Source organism: Ochotona princeps, chromosome 27, assembly GCF_030435755.1.
Source record: "Ochotona princeps isolate mOchPri1 chromosome 27, mOchPri1.hap1, whole genome shotgun sequence".
NCBI classification, from domain to species: Eukaryota; Metazoa; Chordata; class Mammalia; order Lagomorpha; family Ochotonidae; genus Ochotona; species Ochotona princeps.
In genome coordinates, this window is record NC_080858.1 from 21423680 (window position 1) to 21444557 (window position 20878).

Here is a 20878-nt window from a genome sequence, read left to right on the forward strand (position 1 = left end):
ATGCCCCTAAACCAACTCCTCCACTGCACTCTATAAAAATTGTATGCTTAGGACTGGTGCTGTTGCACAGCTAGTTAAGCTCCCACCTGCAGTGCCAGCATCAAGTCCCAGCTGTTCACTTCAGATCTAGCTCCTTGCTGATGTGCCTGGGAAGGTGGCAGAGAATGGCCCAAGTGTTTAGACCCTTGTACCTATGGAATAAGCTCTTGGCTTCTGGCTTTGACCTGGCCCAGCTCTGGCTGCTACAGCCCATTGGGGGGTGAACCAGTAGGTTACAGATTCTCTTTCTGTAACTCCACTTTTCAAATAAGTAAATAAGCTTTAGTGTTATAGTGGTAAACATAGCTGCCTTCCAAATAAGTAAATAAATCTTTTTTTGAAAAAATAATTAGTTGCAAGCCTGGCACAGTAGCTAGTGGCTAAAGTCCTCTCTTTGAATGCATCAGGATCCCATTTGGCTGCTCCACTTCCCTTCCAGCTCCCTGCTTGTGTCCTGGGACAACAGTAGAGGATGGCCCAAGACCTGGGGACCCTGCACCCACATAAGAGACCCTGAAACAGTTCCTGGCTCCTAGCTTACATCGGGTCAGCTCTAGCTGTTCCGGCCACTTGGGAAGTGAATCATAGGAGGAAAGATCTTTCTCTCTGTCTCCCCTTCCTCCCCTTCTCTCGGTAAATCTGACTTTCCAATAAAAATAAATAAATCTTAAAAAAACAAAAGAAGAAAAAGAAGAAGGTCTTGTTAAACAAAACAACATGACAGCAATGAAAAAAACTTCATTTAAAAAATTGGATGCTCATAACCATCTCTTAAGAGAAACTGTATTCTCCTTATTCCCGTATCCTAGAAGACAGGTGAGATGACATCTCCACACCACACAGTAATGAGTATAGAATAGAGCCTGGGCCACTTCATCATACTCAGCTCTACAAATTCAGGTACTATTCAAAGTACAGATGGCAAGCTCTATGTGACTGATACATAGGTCACTGAAACGCAGAGGACAGAAATGTGAGTCACAGAAAACAGTGTTCTCGTGTATGCCTGTTAAAGGCCACAGCAGATGAGGGTGAGCAGGTGCTGTTTGCAGGGCTCAGTTGGGAACCAGGAGGAGAAGTAGGGAGAAGGGAAAGGAGATGTGTGCAAAGAACAGAGGTTGAAGCTAGAGAGGCACCAGGAGAGGAAGTGGTGGGGGCTGGGATGAAGTGAAATGAAAGGGAACTGCAAAGCCAGGACTGCATTTCATGGGAAGAGGAAGGACAAAGGCATCTATGCCTCTAGGTTTCCTACCCAGGATCACTCTGGAGAATGAAAACAACAGTATGGGCTGGAGGCTTTAGCTCACCTTCTTGCCAAGGACCAGAGGGGAATCTGTGAACATGTTTATCTTTGCCGCTCCTTGCTGCATTTTGTTACACAAGGAAATATGAACTTTAGGAATTCCCTGGCGACATTTTATAATTATAATTGGAGGAGGAATTTGGAGTGTAGTTAAGTCACCACTAGGGGGGTCCACTTCTCATATTGGGAGTGTCTTGGTTCAGGTCTTGGATTCTTAACTTCTGGTCCAACACTCTGCTTACGAAACCCTGGAACGCAGTAGATGATGGGTCAAATCACTGAATTTCTGCCACCGATATGGGACACTCAACCGTAGTTTCAGGCTGCTATCTTAGTCCAGTTTCAGCTGATACAGGCATTTGGAAAGTAAACCAGCAGATGGAAAAGCTATCTCTCTCTTTCTCTCCCATTTTCCCCTATCCTTCTGCTTTTCAAATAAGATAAAAAAAAAAAATAAGAATTTTGTTAGAAAACAAATTATGTGGTGACTTTTTGGGATTTGTTTAAATCTTTATTTTAAAGACAGAGTCACACAGAGGAGAGACACAAAGAGCTCTTCCAATGCTGGTTCACTCCCTAAACGGTCACAATGGCCAGCACCTGAGCCAATCTGAAGCCAGGAGCCTGAAACCTCTTCCAGGGCTTGCACATAGATTCATGGGCTCAAGAACTTAAACCATCTTCCGCTGCTTTCCCAGGCCATAAGCAGGGAGCTGGAGCACAGCACCCAAATGGGATGTTACACCACAGACAGAAGCTTAGTCACAGTGCCAGCCACCTTTTCTTTTCTTTTCTTTTCTTATCTTTTCTTTGGGAGGTTGTGGGGGGTTAATTTTATTAAAGGTACAGAGAAGGAAATGGGGAAGGGTATATTTTCATTGAAACCTACCTCTACCATCACCACCAACTGTATGGCTCTCAAGCCAAGTGTGCATCAGAAACTCCAGGTGATTTGATATTTCTCATAACACTGATGTCAGAATCTAGCTCCATACTAACCAATTGAATCAAACTTCCACGGAAAGCACATTGGCATGAACAATTTGCAAACACTGCTCAGATGATTTGCTTCAACTCAACTGAATAGAAACATTTCATTTTATAGAACAGACCATGGAAGCTTAACATCACTTAAGGTTTAGGGACAGAACCATGACCAAATAAAGTATCTTTATGGAAAGTTTGATGCTATTTTCCCTGCATAGTTTAGAAACATCAGTATGGCTTGCTGTCTGCTCTTGTTACATACACCCTAAAGAAAGATCTGGCTGTGTTGGAATCCCCAATGAGAAATAGGATATACCAGAAAGAGGAGATACTAGAAAGACTAGGGCAAGGCCTGGCTTCTCCTCAAGCCTAACTCGGTGCTACTCTGGCATAGAATGATCTCTGTTCCCATCCCTCCAAATCTTTTTCATCCCACCCACATTACAGCTAAGTAACCCAAGAGGCAAATACAATTTTGATCCATAGAACCCACAACCCACATGATTTTATTCCCGGACTATTTTCCAGAGGCCCAAACCCCAGGAGAAACATGCTCATACTTTCTTGGTGGGAACTTTGATCTTCAAGAATTCTGCCTCTCTGGCCAGCACCTGCCACGGGGCGTGTATCCGGACAAAGACGGATCCCTGGCTTTTACTCTGCAAGGTATAAACAAGAGATGGAAACATTTGTAAGGACATAGCTGACATTCCTTGTGCCCCAACTCTCCCAAGCTAAAAGTCTGGACCCATTGCTCACTCCATTTCTGATTTTGTTTTCTTTCCATGCTTTGCTTGTGTTCCAGGAATATTCTCATAAAAAAAAAAAAAACATAGAGTAGCATGGTCCCTGGAGACTGGTGGCTTCAGAGGAAAACAAGAGTTACAACTAGTTTGTTTACATATCTGAAACATAAGCAATTGTGCTTTTCACAGAAACTCGACTTAGCTGTTAAAAAAAAAAAGGGAGGCAAAGACAAATGAGATGTGACACACAGACAATAGAGAAATAGATGATTAACAGATAGGTAGGCAGACAGACAAGGGGAAAGGAAGGGAGGGAAAGAAAAAAGGAGAAATAGAAAGAGACTCTCTCATCCACTGATTCACTCCCCAAGTGCTTGCAACAACCAGAACTAGACCAAGCTGAAGCCAAGAGCCTGGAAAAAATCTCCCGTATGAATGGCAAGATCCCAAAATCTGAAGCCATAACCCATTGCCTCCCATGGTGTCTTAGAAATGGAGCTGGAACCCAAGCAGTCTGATATGGGATGAGGATATTTGAACTAGCATCGTAACCATTGCACCAAATACCCCCATCACCACCACTGTTATATTCTTTTTTTTTTTTCATAAAGATTTATTCATTTTATTACAGCCAGATATACACAGAGGAGGAGAGACAGAGAGGAAGATCTTCCATCCGATGATTCACTCCCCAAGTGAGCCGCAACGGGCCGATCCGAAGCCGGGAACCTGGAACCTCTTCCGGGTCTCCCACGAGGGTGCAGTGTCCCAAAGCATTGGGCCGTCCTCAACTGCTTTCCCAGGCCACAAGCAGGGAGCTGGATGGGAAGTGGAGCTGCCGGGATTAGAACCGGCGCCCATATGGGATCCCGGGGCTTTCAAGGCGAGGACTTTAGCCGCTAGGCCACGCCGCCGGGCCCGCTGTTATATTCTTAACAATCACTGGTCAATACGCAACAGCTGGCTCTCAGTAAGCAGATAACAGTTATTCTGCATTCACATACTTTCATTGTTTATTGTTCAAGTTTGTGCTTTTGTCCTTCAGTTAGGCTGTGTTGTAGCCCCAAATCTCAATAGGAATCCAGTTAAGCTTAAATGTGATGCTATAGATAATTAAGATAGTGCAACTCAAATAATATCCCAAACACAAGCCAAGAACAGGGCTCCAGAGTGGCTACAGAACATGTAACAAGTGATTGGACTGTGTGCTGATCTTACCCATAAATGAACAGGAAGGAAAGGAAAGCAGTAGTAACTATTTGAAAATTACATTTGATTGATTCAATAGCCCACATGGCCCGGGTCATCACATCTGTTACAAGAACTTGCCGCAAACGTGAGAGAGCCAAACTCATCTTCACAGAACATCTTAAACTGTTTCAAAATAAGTACACCCAGGGGAAAAATCTTTTCTGATATTAATTTAATTCACTTGGTCCCTAAAGAATGAAAGAGAACCAGAATCAAGCAGAAACATGGCAAAAGTCCCATTTACAGGCGAGAAGGCTCTAAAAATCACCTTCAAAATCCATCACAAATGTTGCAAGTTCAGAGAGAAGGTGAACAGGCTAAGAGCAAAAATCCCTTCTTCAAATGATGGTTGAAGTCACATGGAATCCACACATCCAGTGAGACGACACTACAGTGTATTCCCATAACACTGGTCACCATGACACCGGTCCCAGAAGAAAGCCACTGAGGCAGAGGGACAGCGAGGTCCTAGCGAGGAAACTGGACAGAGGGAAGCGCTCAGCAGTTGCTACCCACCTGCTCCCACATGCCCAGACACTCAGGCTAATGGAGAAAGGAGGTTCTTATGGATTTAATGTGTATTTAGGGAAGCAGGATGCTCGCAGGTCAATGTTAAGTAATGTTATTCAGGTAAAACCAGTTTTCCCTTTTGAAAACCTGTCCCCAGCTGCTTCCCAGGAAGAAACCCTGCTGCTAACAAAAACACGTGTCCTACAACCTTGGCTTGACCACAATATTGAAAATCATCACCCCACTGTCTCTGCCTTTTCTTTGAAAAAAATTTTGTTTTATTTATTTAAAGGGCAGAGTTATTGGACAATGGATGGAAACACAGAGAGAGAGAGAGAGAGAGATGTTCCACTTGCTGGTTCATTCCCCAAAGAGCCACAATGGCCAGAGATGAGCCGGTCCAAAATTAGGATTCAGGAGCTGCTTCTGGGTCTCCCACACAGGTCAGGGCCCCAAGCACTCTGAGTGTTTTCCCACGTACACCAGCAAAAAGCATGGTCAGAAGTGAAACAGCCAGGACTCAAACCAGCATCGTGTGGTATTCTGGTGCTGCAGGTGGAAGCTTAACCTGATAGGCCACAGTGCCAGCCCCGTTTGGCTTTTCATGATTACAGACAGAGGAGCAAGTGACAGGTTGAAGACTACTTCTCCCACTGAAAAACATTGAGCAGCAGTGCTCAGATAAACACTGGAAATCACAGCTAAGGCATTTCATGGTGCCCACGTTGCAAAGGGAGACTATTATTATGACTTTTTCAAAGGGTGACTCCACAGTGCACTCTGTATTTCAGATATCCAAACCTCAACACTACTTTAGGACAAAATCTCATTATTTATAAGATAGAAGAATAAAAAGGAGTCCAAAATCTCTCAAGAAGATTCATTCGTGAAATGAGAGGCCAGCACAGCCCACAGTTAAAAACATTTCAGAAGAACATCAATAGCCACAATGTATACTGGCTGCATGTATAGTGACATGTCAGTCCGAGGGTGGAGGCACCTGCCGGGGCTCAGATGATCCACAACCTGCTGTAAGGCTGGCACCCTCACCAGCACTCAATCCAAGGTAGAGAGATGCAAATGATTGTCCACCTACACGGATGGACCATTAAAAAGAAAGTACTGTGCAAGTCCAGGCAGATTTTGTTCCATTTGGTGGCTTGTTCTTCTCGTTGGAGATAAACGTGACAAGTTACCAAACCAAGTGAAAAAAACCACACCCAAGGGCTGTCAGCAGAACACAAAGACATGTTTTTTAACTAAAACCAAATCTAAGAGTAGATAAGGGACTTACATGGCTGTCCAAAGAGCAAAAACACTCAATCTACTGGTTTGAAAGCAGGACATGGTTTGTGCGAAACCCGGGAAGTGGCCTCAAGTGAGATATTTCCCCAATTTCCAAGTCAGCCTTTGGTGGGAATACCCAGGATGGTTAGATAGTCATCAATCACTTACTGCTACTCCTGGGTGTAGATGAAGACTTTCTGATTGAGTGTGACTGAAGGGCAGAAAAAAAATTCGTTGGTGATGCTGACCTGCAGCCCCAGTCCCCGGGCATGACCCAGAAATGGTGTTTTGGTGAAAGGTGACATCCCTCTCCTTAAGATGAAAGTAGACTATTACTCATCCGAATGCGCTTTGTCTTTATTTTTTAAGTGATGATGAAACCTTTCAGCTTTGTCTCCAACCAGCCGTGCATCAAATGTCCACTAAGCGAGTACAGATGTCCAAAGCTTGAGAGAGACCTGGGAGGACGAAGGTCAAATTCCAGAGTCCTGGTGGCAGACTTCTAGACGTCCCCTGACAGCCGTTCTCATGTTCTTCACTATTGAAAAACATTTTCTGTATTCACTTACTTACCCTATTTGAGGGGTACAGACAGAGATATCCAGACAGATAGACACAGAAATCTCCCATCGGGTTCTTTCACTCCAATACACATAATGATGGGGACAGGCCAAGACAAAGCCAGGAACTGGAATCTGAGTGGAGAAAGTAGGGACAAATGTTTGAGCTTCTTCTCACGGTCTGCATCAGTGAGAAGTTGTGATGAAGAGCCAGAGCTGGGGCTCAAACCCCACGACTCCAGGATGAAGCATGAGCATCTTCCCTGCAAGATGAAATACCTGCTCCTCATTCTCTTCATCTGTAATGTTAGCAGGCAGGTGCTCATCCAACAAGACATCCTTGCAGTGAGTCGTCACTTCTGATCAACATGAACACAGGTCAAAGTTCAGCTAAGGCCACAATTATTTGGGAGGACTGTGAGACCAAAAAGTTCCTAGCTGAAGACTTTGGATTTCATTGTCAGCCTTTGCACAAATTCAAGTTTGGGCATCCTTCTGGGTTTTTATGTGGAAGATAAATTTCTGCCTTGTTTAGCCATTATGATGTTAGAGATTCTACCAATTGCAGCTTAACTATATCTTGACTAATGTAAAATTGTTTTCCAACATGGAGATATTCATTGTCTCCAGCAAGACTCCTCCTGCTCCATTCTCCTCAAATGGAACTTGTTTTAAAGGGAAATAAAAGCTGGAATGCATCTTTACGGTGCTAACATCTAGTCATCCTGTTCCTTTCATGCCATGCAATGTTGTCACCTTCTCATAAAAAAGGAGAACATGCGAGCTGATGTGAAATATTAGCTGGTGTGACTGGCTCTGTCTCCTAGAGGAAAAAGCAACAGCTCAGAAACCCCTGAGCAGAACCTTCATCAAACGCAAAAGCTCCTTCTACCGACCGAGCGATCTGAATTTGGAGGTTCACACATACAAGAAGACTTCAAAGCCTCATGGAGAATGGAATTAAAACAGCAGCTTATTTCAGTGAAGAAAAGAAAAACTGAAATCCATGCACAGTTTTCTCACAAAACACATTTTCCATGAGCCTTCTGAAGACCTTTGTTACTGGGCTGAGAAAATGAAAGTTTCCTTCTACCAGGGTCCACCCTGCCCAGTTTGGGGATTTGAATTATTTCAGGTGTAGGATAGGTATGGAAAGAGCTTGGTCAGCAGGCATCTGGCCTGGTGGTTAAGATACCCATGTCCCACATTGTAGTGTCTGGGTATGATTCCTAACTCCAGTTCCTGCCTGCAGGTTCCAGCCAATACGGACTCTGAGAAGAATCAGTGATCACTCAAGTAATTGGGTTCCTGACACACACATGGGATATCTGAAGGTGTTTCCAGTTTTTAGCTCTGGTGCCAGCCCAGCCCCAAGTCATGTGATGAAGGAAGCGGAGAAGGAATAAGGCAGAGAGAGAGAGCAGGGTGGGAGTGGGTGCAGTAGGAAAACAGTGGACACCTCTCTGATGGGCTGCAACTCCCCCTGATGGGAATGAGAACCAGGACTGGGGATGGGCCTGCCTAGATAGGCAGTGGCACCTGCTGGCATGAGTGTGGGCTGGATAGTGGGGTCAGTTGGGTTCAGTTAGGCTTCAAAGCCCATTGACATGTATAAGAGCTGAATGGGATGTGGGACAGACTGGACCAGTCTGCTGCACATACTCAAGCACAGGAACCAGGGCTGAGGGGCAGACCTGGTAAGGATTATTGGGAGTGGTTCCAACTAGGTTGTAGTTCCTACTGATATATGTGAAGGCTGAGTGTGTGGTGGGCAGGGTTTGGCTGGGTTGCAGCACCCATTGTTTTACATACAAAACGTGGCTGGAGACAGAACCAAATTAGCAATTGCAACCACCAGTGTGTGCACAGGTTGATGTGGGCAATGGACCCCATACTGACAAGCACACACAACAGTCAGGTCTGGGATCACTTCAGATGAGGTTTCTTTGGAGAATTCCCCAGCTGAACCACTGCACTCCCAACTCCAACCATGGGGAGCATCACAGGATCTGTGAACCAATCGTGAAGTGCATGTATCAGAGCTGAGTCAACTCAGTGGCTTTGACGGAGCAGTGAACAGCATACCCAAATGCACACGGAGGGTATGGCAGTCCATTGAAACCTGCAGAGGACATCTGGTACCACAACAGAGAGAAGAGGACAAAACAAATTGATCAACTACCCAAGCCAAGCATTGGTAGCAAACATCTAGCAAATTGAGCTCCTAAGGTAGAGGACTGTATCAGCCAATGGACCTTCAAAGGATTTCCACATCCTTGGAGTAGCAAGATCAACAGCATTTCAGAATTATCAAAACTACTCGCGCAGAACCCTCAGAGTGTGCTCCACATCGGGAACCATGGGATGACATCGGGTAGCCTTTTCCCATCCCCGGGTGCTGAGGTAATTGGGAAGCTGGGTGCAGCTTCCCCTCCTATCTCCCCCTTAACCCCAGACACAGGAAGAAGAAAAGGAAAATTTGGAAGCAATGGTCTCACCCACTTTGCCCTAATCCTCAACTCCTCCCACCCTAATCAACCATGTAAACATCATCAAAATAAAATTTATATATCAGAAGAAAGAGAGAAGGATGAAGGGAAGGATGGAGGGAAGAAGGGAGTGAGAGGGAAGGCAAGGCAAGAGAGAAAGGAAATAAGAGAGAAGGAAAAGAAGAAAGAAAAGAGGGAAGGAGGAAGAGATGGACGAAAGGAGAGGGAAAAGACCGAGCTTGGGATTCTAAATCACACAGGTTAAGGCCTTACAGCTGGAGACTTCTGGCAAGTCACCTAAACACACAGGCCTCAGGTTCTGTATCTGAGTAAGGTGAATGAGAAACATCACAGCCCACTGTGAAGAACAGCCAAGTTCTTGCTGCTGTGTGCCTGGAAGTCCTAGGGTTGGAAAATATCCTCCTTACTATGGTGATGGGCTCTACCCAGGTAAAATGATCACTTCTTGCCTGCAGGAACAGTCTCTGATGCCCAAGCACCTAATACCAGCTACACACCCAGTAGGCCCTCACTGGAGGACACCAGTCTCTGCCAGTATAAGCAATCATTATTTGTTTACTGCCTTGCACTCTTAAGATTTACAAAAAGGCCCATGCACAAAGGAATTCATGGGTTCAAAATTCAATGTGTCTGAAAAATTTGAGGACAAGCTCAGGAAACATTACTTTCTGAAATCAACCCAAAATTTAAAAAAGTAAGAAATTCGCCACCAAAGAATATAACCCACTCCTAAAAGGGACTTTAGAAATAAGTAAAAATATCACTAGGAAATGCAAAAAAAATATCACTAGGAAACAAAATTTGTAGTTTGTACAGAATGAATGGTGTCACACAATTCGGTGCTGCTCAAAAATGCATTGGCACAAATTTATTCTGGTGCTCGCAAAACTGCCTGAACCAAGCTAAAACTGGAAATGCCTGCCTTAGAGACTTATAGGGGTAGGACAGCATGAAAGAAATGCATCAAGGATACTTGGAAATGAAAGAAACTTTCAACAGAAAAGTCTTTGTCATCTTTATTCGCCCAATAGAGAAGTGCCATGGAGCCATCCAGCATCCCCATGCAGACAGCTCAAGGTAGAGCCAGCTCATGGGCACACAGAAGTTTTAGAAGAAGCAGAATTATTTGGCTCCAGACTCATCCAAGGACACCTAACCTATCTTTCCAGAAACCGATGAAAATGGGCACCCAGGACACCAAATCACCTAGGCAAAGACACAAAGCTGATGAGCAGCAGAGTCAAGGATGGAACCCATTTCCCGGCAAAAGGTTCCATCCGTAAAAGGGGTGGCTTCACACATCCTGGACGGCTCCCAACACATCCATAGGCAACCATGTAGTCCCTCCCTTCATAAGCAATTCATGGATTTGGGCGGAAAATGGAGGGACAGGAGGGGACTTGCACCTCCAGCCACCTCCTTCCAGCACTCCAGCAACGTTTCCAGACTCCTGGTGAGATGATCCCAATTGTTTATGTCTTCTTGTTGCTATCCAAAGGCTGCATGTGCCTGCACAAGACCACGTCCTGCCTCTAGAGAGGCCGGAGTGAATAGGACGCAGCTCCAGCCAAACACAGGAAACTGATACTCCACAAGCCTCCCTTCCCCACAGCCCTGCCAAGCCACCTCCAAGCTGACCCCAGGAGGCCCGCATGTACTCTGGTCCGGAGCCCTGCTGCGAGCCGAGAACATCACCTGCAGCACATCATGGCCAGGGGATGGGACTGCCAGAAGAAGGGCGTGTGTGGGGAACGGGTGAGCGTGGAGGCGATGAAGAGGGGAGGAGGGAAAATGCGTTCCATGAGAACCCTCAGAGATCTTGCCAACCTCAAGCTAGACCAGCAAGGACCAAAGGAAGTGGGCCCATCAAGAGGGTGAAACAACTCTTCCCAGTTCATTCTATCGGTGCCTGTACAGCTGAAGGAGCTCTGTCAGGTGATGCTAAGGTTGGGACAAGAACAGCCACCATCACCGACCCCAGAAGAGTGGCCTTGGGACCAAGGGTGGTAGAGTGAAAGCAGAGATTCATCTGAGAGAGAGACCTCCCCTTGCTCTGTTTGAGAGCCTGCAAAGATCAGCAGCATGACCTGTCCCGTGACAACCCAGATCCAACCAAAAATAGGTTGAATGTTTATCACCTTTGCCCTGTGAATGGATGGGCACCCAAGAAAGGTGTCCTTTGGACCAATCACCACAGTCTTTACTCTCAGGCACAGTCACTGCACACCAGAGAGAAGCCACTGCCCAAAATTCCAGTCAAGAGAGCAGGGTAGGGAGACCCAGGAAAACTGAGGACCCAGATCCTCCCCTATATCAAAAGCATAAATCCTACCTAATCCCCGAGCTACAGAGGCCCACCAAGGGCAGAGTGGTGCCCCATAAGAAATAGCACATCGGGAGTCCACAACTGGTTGTATATAGTTAAGTGTGCTCTGGACTTCCCCCTGCTTGAGAAATCCCAAACCTGGAAGAAACGGGGAATAATTTTCACCACATAAAATAGGTCAAGGAAAGCCCAGGGCTGCTAGGGCCTGTGGCCCTGGTCTGCAGCACAGCTCTGTCACTCACCAGAGATGTCTTTTCTAACAAGTCATCAAAGCTCTCTAAGGCTAAGAGGAAATGTTAAAAAATAAGTGTAATGTTTAATAATATTACTACTTGAAAGAGAGAAGGACAGACTATATAAAAGGACATATGGAAACACTTCGGGGTGGTAGATACATTCAATATCTTGACTACAGAGGGTAGTTTTACAAGTGTTTACATATGTCTAAACTCAACAGATTGAGCCAGCATTGTGAGACCACAGGCTAAGCTGCCGCTTCCACTGCTCATATGCTGTATCAGAACAGCTTCTGGTCCCAGCTGCTCCATCACCAATCCAGCTTCCTACTGATGCACTGAGGAAGACAGCTGGAGACAACCCAAGCGCTTGACTCTCTGACACTCATAAGGAAATCAAGATGGAGTTCCAGGCTCCTAGCTGTTCCACCCTAGCTGTTAAGGCCATTTGAAGAGTGAACCAGTGGATGGAGAATCTCTCTGTATGTCTCTTTCTCTCTCTCCCTGTCTTTCTGCCTTTAATTAAAATAAACACATACACTTTTTTAAAACCCCACATTTTATTTTAAATATGTGAAATTGATTATGTATCAACCATACCTCTGTTAAAGTTAAGGGGAAAGACACATAGACATGTCAAACAGTGCCACATATGCCACTTGGGTCCCACATGAGAAAAATCATAGCTGATTCCACCAAGCACAAGCCCCTGCTGTGGGATTGAGCAATATCTCCGTGTGTGGGGGTGAAAGAGAGCTGTTTCACTTGGGAGTTTGTTATACTGAAAGCAGCAGGCTGAACAGAAGCCACTGGCCAGAGATAAAAATTTCCACCATGATGCAGAATGGAAAATCTCTAGGCCTTAAAGATACCAGCAGAAAGTAGAGCGTGTCTCCTAGAATGAAGGGCCAGTGGGACGTGTCCCAGAAGGAGCAGGAAGACAAAAGGTCACAGGCAAACCTTGCGAAAAGACCAGAGGAAAACTGCTGCCCTTCCCTATTCATCCCAGCCACTTGCAGCGGGATGGGGGATACCTCATACAGCAGAGTCCTCACACCCAACAACATGTGTGCTTTCCACAGGCCCCTACCAAGAGGCCTGCTGCCTTGATTTCCCTGACCACAGAACGGAAGACAGATGGGAAGTAGTAAAAGAAGTCCCTCCCCTTGCTGGCACTGACAGATACCCAGACTCCAGCTGACCAACAGATTCTGATTGACCTGGGGTACTCCCGCTTTGTTGCTGTTAACCCATCATCCCAGTTAATTTAGCATTCTCCAGAAAATGTGTCAAGTTGGACAATAAATCATAGGATTACCCTATGAATCAGCAGTGAGCACTATTAAATACAACAGCTGCCAAACCTTAATCAGGAACGCCCAAGATCTCCTTCCTGACACTCATGTCTTTAGCCTAAAGGAAAAATACACCACTCGCAGAGAAACACCTTCAGGCATCTATAAGCCTCTCACATTACCTGAGAAAGAATCTGCTATGTTCAGTGCTGCTCTCATCGCAAACCTAGCATGATTCTTCCACTTCCTGCTTTTCTTCCCTCCTTGGTACACTTCCACAAAATCTTCATGCTGTAAGAAATAACTGACCCTCCGAGGAGTGTCCCTGATTTCTCTCAACAGTGTGACTCACCTTTCCCCTAACGGATATCTCCACTACTATTGGGACTATCTCTTATGATTCAAGGGCCCCAACATGTTTCAATTCAACAAGTATTTATCAGTCAACAACGGAATTCTCAGCAAAATGCTAAGAATTAAGAGCAGACAAAAGAAATGTAAGCCTGCCCTGTTAGCAATGTGCTTTTGGTAAAATGGACCCCCACCTCCAACTCCAAGACTGGGCACTCTCTAGCTTGGAACATCAACATAGGCATCTCCCTGGCCAGAGCCATGGGTTCTGGAACATGCTTGTAATGCAGTCAACACCATGAAGATGTGAAGCAGTGTTGGCCAGGGTTTCAGCGAGTAGGCGATTTTCTCTTTGACAGACTTGGGGGACAAAAGTGGCAATCAACTCACTCTGTAAAGGGAAGGCCTAGTGAGCCAAGGGATGGTGAGTGAAGCTAGGATAAAGTGGATCTTGCAGAAGGTCAAGCAGAAAAAAAGAAAACATAAAGGGTCTCTGGGAGCATAATTTGAACAGCTGGGTCAAACCTCACTAGATCTGCCTCTGGACTTCCTACTGCCAAGAGAAAGGGTCAACGAGTGTGCTAATTAAATCTGCAGATGATAACAAACTGGGTGGTGCTGCAAACGGCACCAGAGAGGATGAGGAAATAAATGAGAAGGGACCTGGGGAATTTGGAAAATATGGGACAGGAAATAACAAAATGAGATTCAATGCAGAAGAATGCAAGTTCCTCCAACTGGAGGGGAAATTTACATACACACTGGAGGGAAAGAAGCTGAGAAAAGGCTCAGAGATGAGGGCTTGGAATGGGATGTATAACAGGTAGCAATTGGAAGAATGGAAGCAAGGGGTGAGAAAGGAGTACGAGGGCCAAGATGCCTGGAGGTAAGATCAAGTGGGGAATGTGCTGCCATAGATAGACTGCATCCCAGGGCTATATCCAGAGTCCCAGGCTGTTTACAGGGTTCAAAGTTCAAGCTTCTCCAAGAAGCCATTCTTGACTCCTCTAGAAAATTCTACCAGGTCCCTCACTCACAGCTCCTGTATGATTTTCAGTTCAATGTCAGACCATCTTTCCATGTCCAGCTCTCTCATTCCCAGTCAAATCTCAGCTCCAGAACAAAGAGCCCCACACAGTAGCCTTCCTCACATACAACATAGGTCTAAACCCACGATCACCTTTCAAATAACTGGCCATTGGCCTCATCACAAATAACATGACAGAAACAAGACTGTCAGTCCCCAACCCCTCATGGGTCAAAATCATACCCAAGACTTCTGCGTTATCATCCATAGGATTCTGCTATAATGCTTCATGCATGTAATCCTTGAATAAAAATGCAAGCTGTCTGTTTGTCAACTCTTGTTTATGCTAGAATGCAAACCAGAAGGCAAGAAACAAGTTTAGAGGAAAGCAGGGGATGACTGGGTCCCTTGTGTGACAATGGCTCAGCTGATTAATCAGGATGCAGGTGTGGTGTGGCTGCTCCCAGACTCCAGGGCCCACCACAAAGCAGACACCCTCTTTCAGTTGCAAGCTCCCTAGTAAACCATCACAGGCACAGATATCCAAGAGAACAAGGCATAACACATTCACAGAGAACTTGGAAAAGGCTCACCAGCCCTCAAGAGGAGCCCCGCTGCTGCCTTGGGCCACTGTCAAGTGCCTATGAAGAACAACCAGGAGTCCCCTCATCAATCCAGGAACACCACAGCTCTTGCAGAATGTGTGTTTTTAAGAGATGAAGAAAGTATAAACACCAAAAGCTCACTTGAAAGTTCAGTCTCCTTTGGTACCATGGTCAACAGGAAAGCAAAACAGGAGACACCCTGGGTTGGCTGATTCTCCCTCCAAGAAACCTAAGGACGGAGGGGTTCCAGCCTGTCTTTTATACGTAGCAGGGACTCCATATTCTGAGCCAACAGGATACTCCAAGTTTCTTGGGTGTCTCTGGAGAAAGCAAGCCAAGTCTCTCCTGCACACCTGAGCTTGTCCTTCTCTTTCATTCCTGGCAGCAGACAAGAGCTTGACAAGAGTCTAGTTGATACGACAGAGACCAGGTCCCAGCACCAGCTCTGCCGCCTGTCACTTGCAGTGACTTGGGAAACTCACACCAGAACCTCCCTGGACTCTGTTTTCACTTGCCTGTCCAGCAATAGAGCTGAACTTCAAAGGTCCTCTCCCACTGAAGACCCTTTCCTGCAGGACAGGAGTGGCCTCAGCACCTCAGCCTGGAGAGCTGGTTCTCGGTCACTCCACTGCAAACAGAATTTGACGGACAAAGCTTCCCAGGAGGGAACCAGAACACAGAGTCTCAGGGACCGTCCCAATCTAGATGGAACTGTTTTGTCTTCCTGTCTCCTCCTCCCCAGGGTCCTTTCTCAATCCTCATATTCAAAAATTTGCAAAGATCAAAGATGCTACACAAAACAAGACACCTTCCTGCCAAATGAGAATGTAGCTGCCAAATACCAGTTCTGCTGAACTCTGGTGTGTATCCTAACCACAGCAGCCACACACAGCGGCAGGACATGCACAGGACACACAGAGAAGACACCTGGTTTTTTTTTAAGATTTATTTTATTTTTTTATTGGAAAGTCAGATACACAGAGAGTAGGAGAGACAGAGAGGAAGATCTTCCAACCATTGATTTACTCCCCAAGTGGCCATAACAGCCAGAACTGCACCAATCCAAAGCCAGGAGCCAGGAGCCTGTTCCAGGTCTCCCATGCGAGTTTAGGGTCCCAAGGCTTTGGGCTGTCCTCCACTGCCTTTGCAGGCCACAAGCAGGGAGCTGTATAGGAAGCAGGGCCATCAGTACTAGAACTGGCATTCATATGGGATCCCAGAGCATGCAAGACGAGGACTTCAGTCACTAGGCTACCATGCCGGGCCCAACACCTGGTATTTAATGGCATATTTACTATGACAGTTTTTCGGCCAGTAACAGTAAAATGTCTTATCTAGCAAAACTGGCACATGAAGGCCAATTTCAAAAAAAAGAATGCTTTTGCAAAAAGATCATCTTAAGGAAGTTCTTTTTCTATCTCGCACAAAAGTATCCTATGGGCCAGCCATGGCTCCAAACCTTACCGCAGAGGCTTCTCAATGGGAGACCAGTGGGAGAGATACAAGATGAGCATGTTGTGTCCTTTCTGGTATGCCAATGCAAAAGCCCACACCCAAGAACGTAATCTGCAAAAAATCACCTACATGGATCATAAATGGTGATTGGCCAAAGTGCAACTTCTCCTATGGATAAGAGTATCTTTAAAGGACCAAATCAAATAATACTTTCTTGGAGACAGGGTCCTTGTCTTACTTATCACCAAATCTCAAATACCAATGCAGCTAGCACAGATCCTACAGTGAAGCAAGCTCTCAAAATCATTCTCTGAAGCAGAGCGAAAAAGGGGTCGAACTGCAGCACCTGACTGGTGGACGGCAGAACCCAGACCTCTGATGTCCAGCCCAGGTCCTGTTGCTCCCTCATATGCGGTCCAGCTGCAATCCCCAGAGAAATCCCTGGGAGCTCCCATCTTCTGAAATTGCTTTAAGGGTCTCTGTCCTGGGCATTCCCTCTTCTAGGCTTACCTGTCATTCAACCATACCCTTTTCCAGGTAAGGAAGGTGAAGAAACATACACAAGGAAACAGTAACATAACCTAGACTTCCTCACTCAGGAACCACTGAGTGCCTGTTTTTGAAAAAAAAAAAAAAATTAAGCTATGGTACATCTACTCAATGGAATACTACTCAGGCATTAAAAAGAATGAAATTCTACCATTCACAACAAATTGATCCCAACTAGAAACCATTATGCTCAGTGAAATAAGCCAATCCCAAAAGGACAAATATCATATGTTCTCTGATACAAGGCAATCGCCATGCAAATTGCAAGATCAACAGATACATGGTGAACATGCATGTACATCTAGAGGAACTGTATCAGAGAGACCATCATATCAAAATGTGAAGATACAATGCAGTATGCATCTCTACTTCCAAGTCAAAGATGGACTCCCAATGAAACTGTTAAATATATCTTGACAATAAGATGTTGGACTCTCTGCATTTGTCCATACCTACAGTGTCAGGATATACATAAATATAAAAATGATAGACTTATGACTATTTTTGAAGAACTAAACTATTATAATAATATAGGGAAACCATCAGGGAGAGGAGAATTGGGGAGAGGATGGGGAAATCCCAGCACCTATGGAACTGTATCATAAATTTTTAAAAAATAAAAAAAAATAAAAAGAGATTGTGAAACTCTCAAGGGCCTGCTCAGCATGGAGCCCTGTTTTCTAGTTACAGAATGAGAAATCATGCCTATGGTATCCACCAGAAGAATCTGATCCCTTAAGAGTCTTTATTATTTTATTTATTTTATTTTTCAGTAGATGAATCCTGGCCACAACAAGCAAGGCTCTTAAATTAAAAGAACATTCTGACACTTGACCTTCCTCAGTGTCTATTTTTAATGAATGGACGGAAGGATTTGTTCATTTTACAGGTGTTATTTTGAGTAGGCATTTGGTACAGAAAGCAAACTGAGGGCTCAGGAAGGCCAATAAAAGCTTTCTTTTTCTCTCCAGCACACAATAGGGCAAATAAGAGTGTTAGGCAATTAGCAATAATTTCATGTCTGGGTATATACATTGGTCACTTGTATATAAATAAAGGCATGATTTTTAACACCTAAAAAAAATAAGAAAGATTTAATATGTGGGCCCAGCGCAATGGCTCAATGACTAAATCCTCATCTTGCATGCGTCAGGCTCCCACATGGGCACTGGCTCATGTCCCAGTCGCTCCACTTTCCATCCAGCTCCCTGCTTATGGCCTGGAAAAGCAATAAAGGATGGCCCAAAGCTTTAGGACTCTGCACCTGCTTGGCAGACCTGGAAGAAGTTCCTGGCTTCTGGCCTCAGAATGGCTCAGCTCCAGCCATTGCAGCCATTTGGGGAGTGAACAAGCAGATGAAAGATCTTTCTCTCTATCTCTCCTTCTGTTTGTAAATCTGATCTGCCTTTCCAACAAAAATTAATAATCTTTACAAATGAAATAAAATTTAAGATATGACAGGTACTTCTGCTTTATCCCAAACCAGCCCCACGGAGGCTGATGAGAGATTGTGCGAAGTGCAGGGACCTTTCTGAAGTGGCTTGAATCTCATCTCTGGATGATAGTTCCTCCGCTTTGTGACTACACTAAAGCTTCTTTAGAAGCATGGCCTTAACAGTATTAAGAAACACATCTTAATTTAAAAGAAAAAAATGCATACTACCCACACCACCATTTCTGCCCTCAAGGAAACCCTTCCCTGAGAAGGCTCTGGGCAAACTCTCTAAGTAGTCCTTTTTCCAGGGAAAAGATGTCCCTACCATCCTAGGAGGAGGCACAGGACAGTTAAAGGAAACAGACTCTGGAATCTGTAAGGCCTTCAGTTTCCTTGGTAATCCCCTCCCCACCCTGAGCCCAGGACTACACATGCTGTTTTGGAGACCCTTCCATGAAACACCAAGATTATTACATGAATACCAAAATATTTGCTTCAAAATAAACCTGTTTTTCAATTCTGTCTCCCATGAGCTCTTTAAAGCACCTTTATGTACCAAGGGCCTCCAGAAAGTTCCTGCAAAATACACATCATGAAGAAGATATTGGAGGGCAGGTGTCTGGCACAGCAGTTAAGACACCTCTTGGGATGCCTGCATCCCACATTGGAGTGCCTGGTTCAAGACTCAGACTCTTCACTTTAAATTCTGTTTTCTACTAATGTATCACCTGGGAGACAACAGATAATGGCCCAGACACCTGAGTTCCTGACATCCACACAAGAGACTCACATACAGCTCCAGGCTCCTGACTTTGGGTTGGCCCAGTCCGGGCTACTACAAGCATGTGGAGAGCAGGTCAGCAGATGGAATAGCTTTCTGCCCAGCTCTTTTTCTGCTTTTCAGATAAAATTTAAAATTCAATACATTAAAAATATTTTTAAAAGACAAGAAAAATCTGTGCGTGGATTTCAAAATTTTTGACACCAAAATATACTTAACTTTCCTTTTGATTTTTCCATGAACTTCTGGAAGTCTCTGCATATGTCATACTTCTCTTCAGTGATAGAGTATACTTGTACTAGGGCCCTTAGTTATTTCTCAGCTTTGGTAGTCAGAGTGGGCCAGCACTCCAACCTTACATACAAGACTTTAACACCAGACATAGGGCATAAGGACTGAGGAGTTTATGGGAATGGGGTATTTTTGCCCAAAAGAGCCTTAAGGTAAGCTATTCTCTCTCTCTCTCTCTCTCTCTCTCTCTCTCTCTCTCTCTCTCTCTCTCTCTTCTCTCTCTCTCTCTTTCTCTCTCTTTACCTGATATTGTTGAACTCTTGACCTTTGACCTCATGGTATCCCCTGGCTGTCACACTAGGCTGGCAAAGCCACTGACACAGGACAACTTTGAGTTGCTGGACAGATGTCAAAGTAATATGGAGCTCTTGTGGGCAAAAACTGTCCCGCTCACTTGGCCCCTACTGCCCCTGCATTCCAGTCTGTCCACACCCAATGCAGCTGGCCTCATTGGAGGAGTTTGGGCTGAGGGCCATTCTGCAAGCCAAAGGAAGCTAAGGAGTGTCCACTCAGAGTGGGAGAGAGGCTGGGAGGAGTGTCCTGGTGATGAGGACTGGACTGGGCTGGAGAGTCCTCCCTGGCTGCTCTTCTAGCCTTTCCGTCAACACATCAGGACAAATGAGGTGTTTCTGTCCGTCACTGAAGATGCATGGCATCCCGACTGAATCCTCCTCAAGTTAACGGGGCTGCTCGGGAGAATCAGCCTCTCAAGCAGCTCCTTGTTCTGAGCCAGGAAGGCGTCTGGGAGCAAAGGCTCTGCAGGTGGCCCTAACATATGAGACAAGCTGCCGAGTCAGTCATAGGCTCTGAGGCAGCCTCACGGTCCTCATGAGAAAGCCCCCCAGTCCTGGTGACACCAGCCAGCACTGTGGAGCTCTGACATTGCCATGCACCCAACCTTCACCCAGAAGGGCCCTGGGGGCCCACAGGCCCCACTTCCATGCTTGTAAGGCTGTAGTGGAAGCATCAGAGCTCAGGGTTGAGACTCCCAGTCTCCAGTAGGAGCAGCCGACAGAACTGACCCAGCACAGACTCAGCCATCCAGGAGCTCCAAACAAGAAGACAGGAGAAAAGCCTGAGAGCAGAAGGGCTGTGGGAAACATGAAAGAAGGGGGATGCTGGGAATGGAGCTTACGCTTCCTACCTCTTTCCCAGGAGGACCTAGGTCACAGGGTCAATGCTGAAGGACTCAGTTCACGATCGGGGCAGAGAGTCCTGGGTTGGAGGTCAGGACTTGGCAGCAGGTCTGCTTAATGCAGTCATGGTAATGAATGCTTAATGCTCACAGTAAGTCAGCTCGCTCCCTGCATTCCCCTTCACCCGTGTAGTAAAAC

At 45.6% G+C, this 20878-nt stretch overlaps 1 protein-coding gene across 3 annotated transcripts in view; it reads right to left on the reverse strand.

Annotated features, from left to right (window-relative positions):
• ANO2 (anoctamin 2) overlaps window positions 1-20878 on the reverse strand; it is a 349050-nt gene that overhangs the window by 282910 nt on the left and 45262 nt on the right. For 2 of the 3 annotated variants that reach the window (XM_058655873.1, XM_058655871.1), the window contains exon 4: window positions 2890-2988. The exons of the other annotated variant lie outside the window; for it this stretch is intronic. In XM_058655873.1, coding sequence (XP_058511856.1) covers window positions 2890-2988 — 99 coding nt within the window. The remainder of the gene's footprint in view (window positions 1-2889; window positions 2989-20878) is intronic. 3 annotated transcript variants of the gene reach the window in all.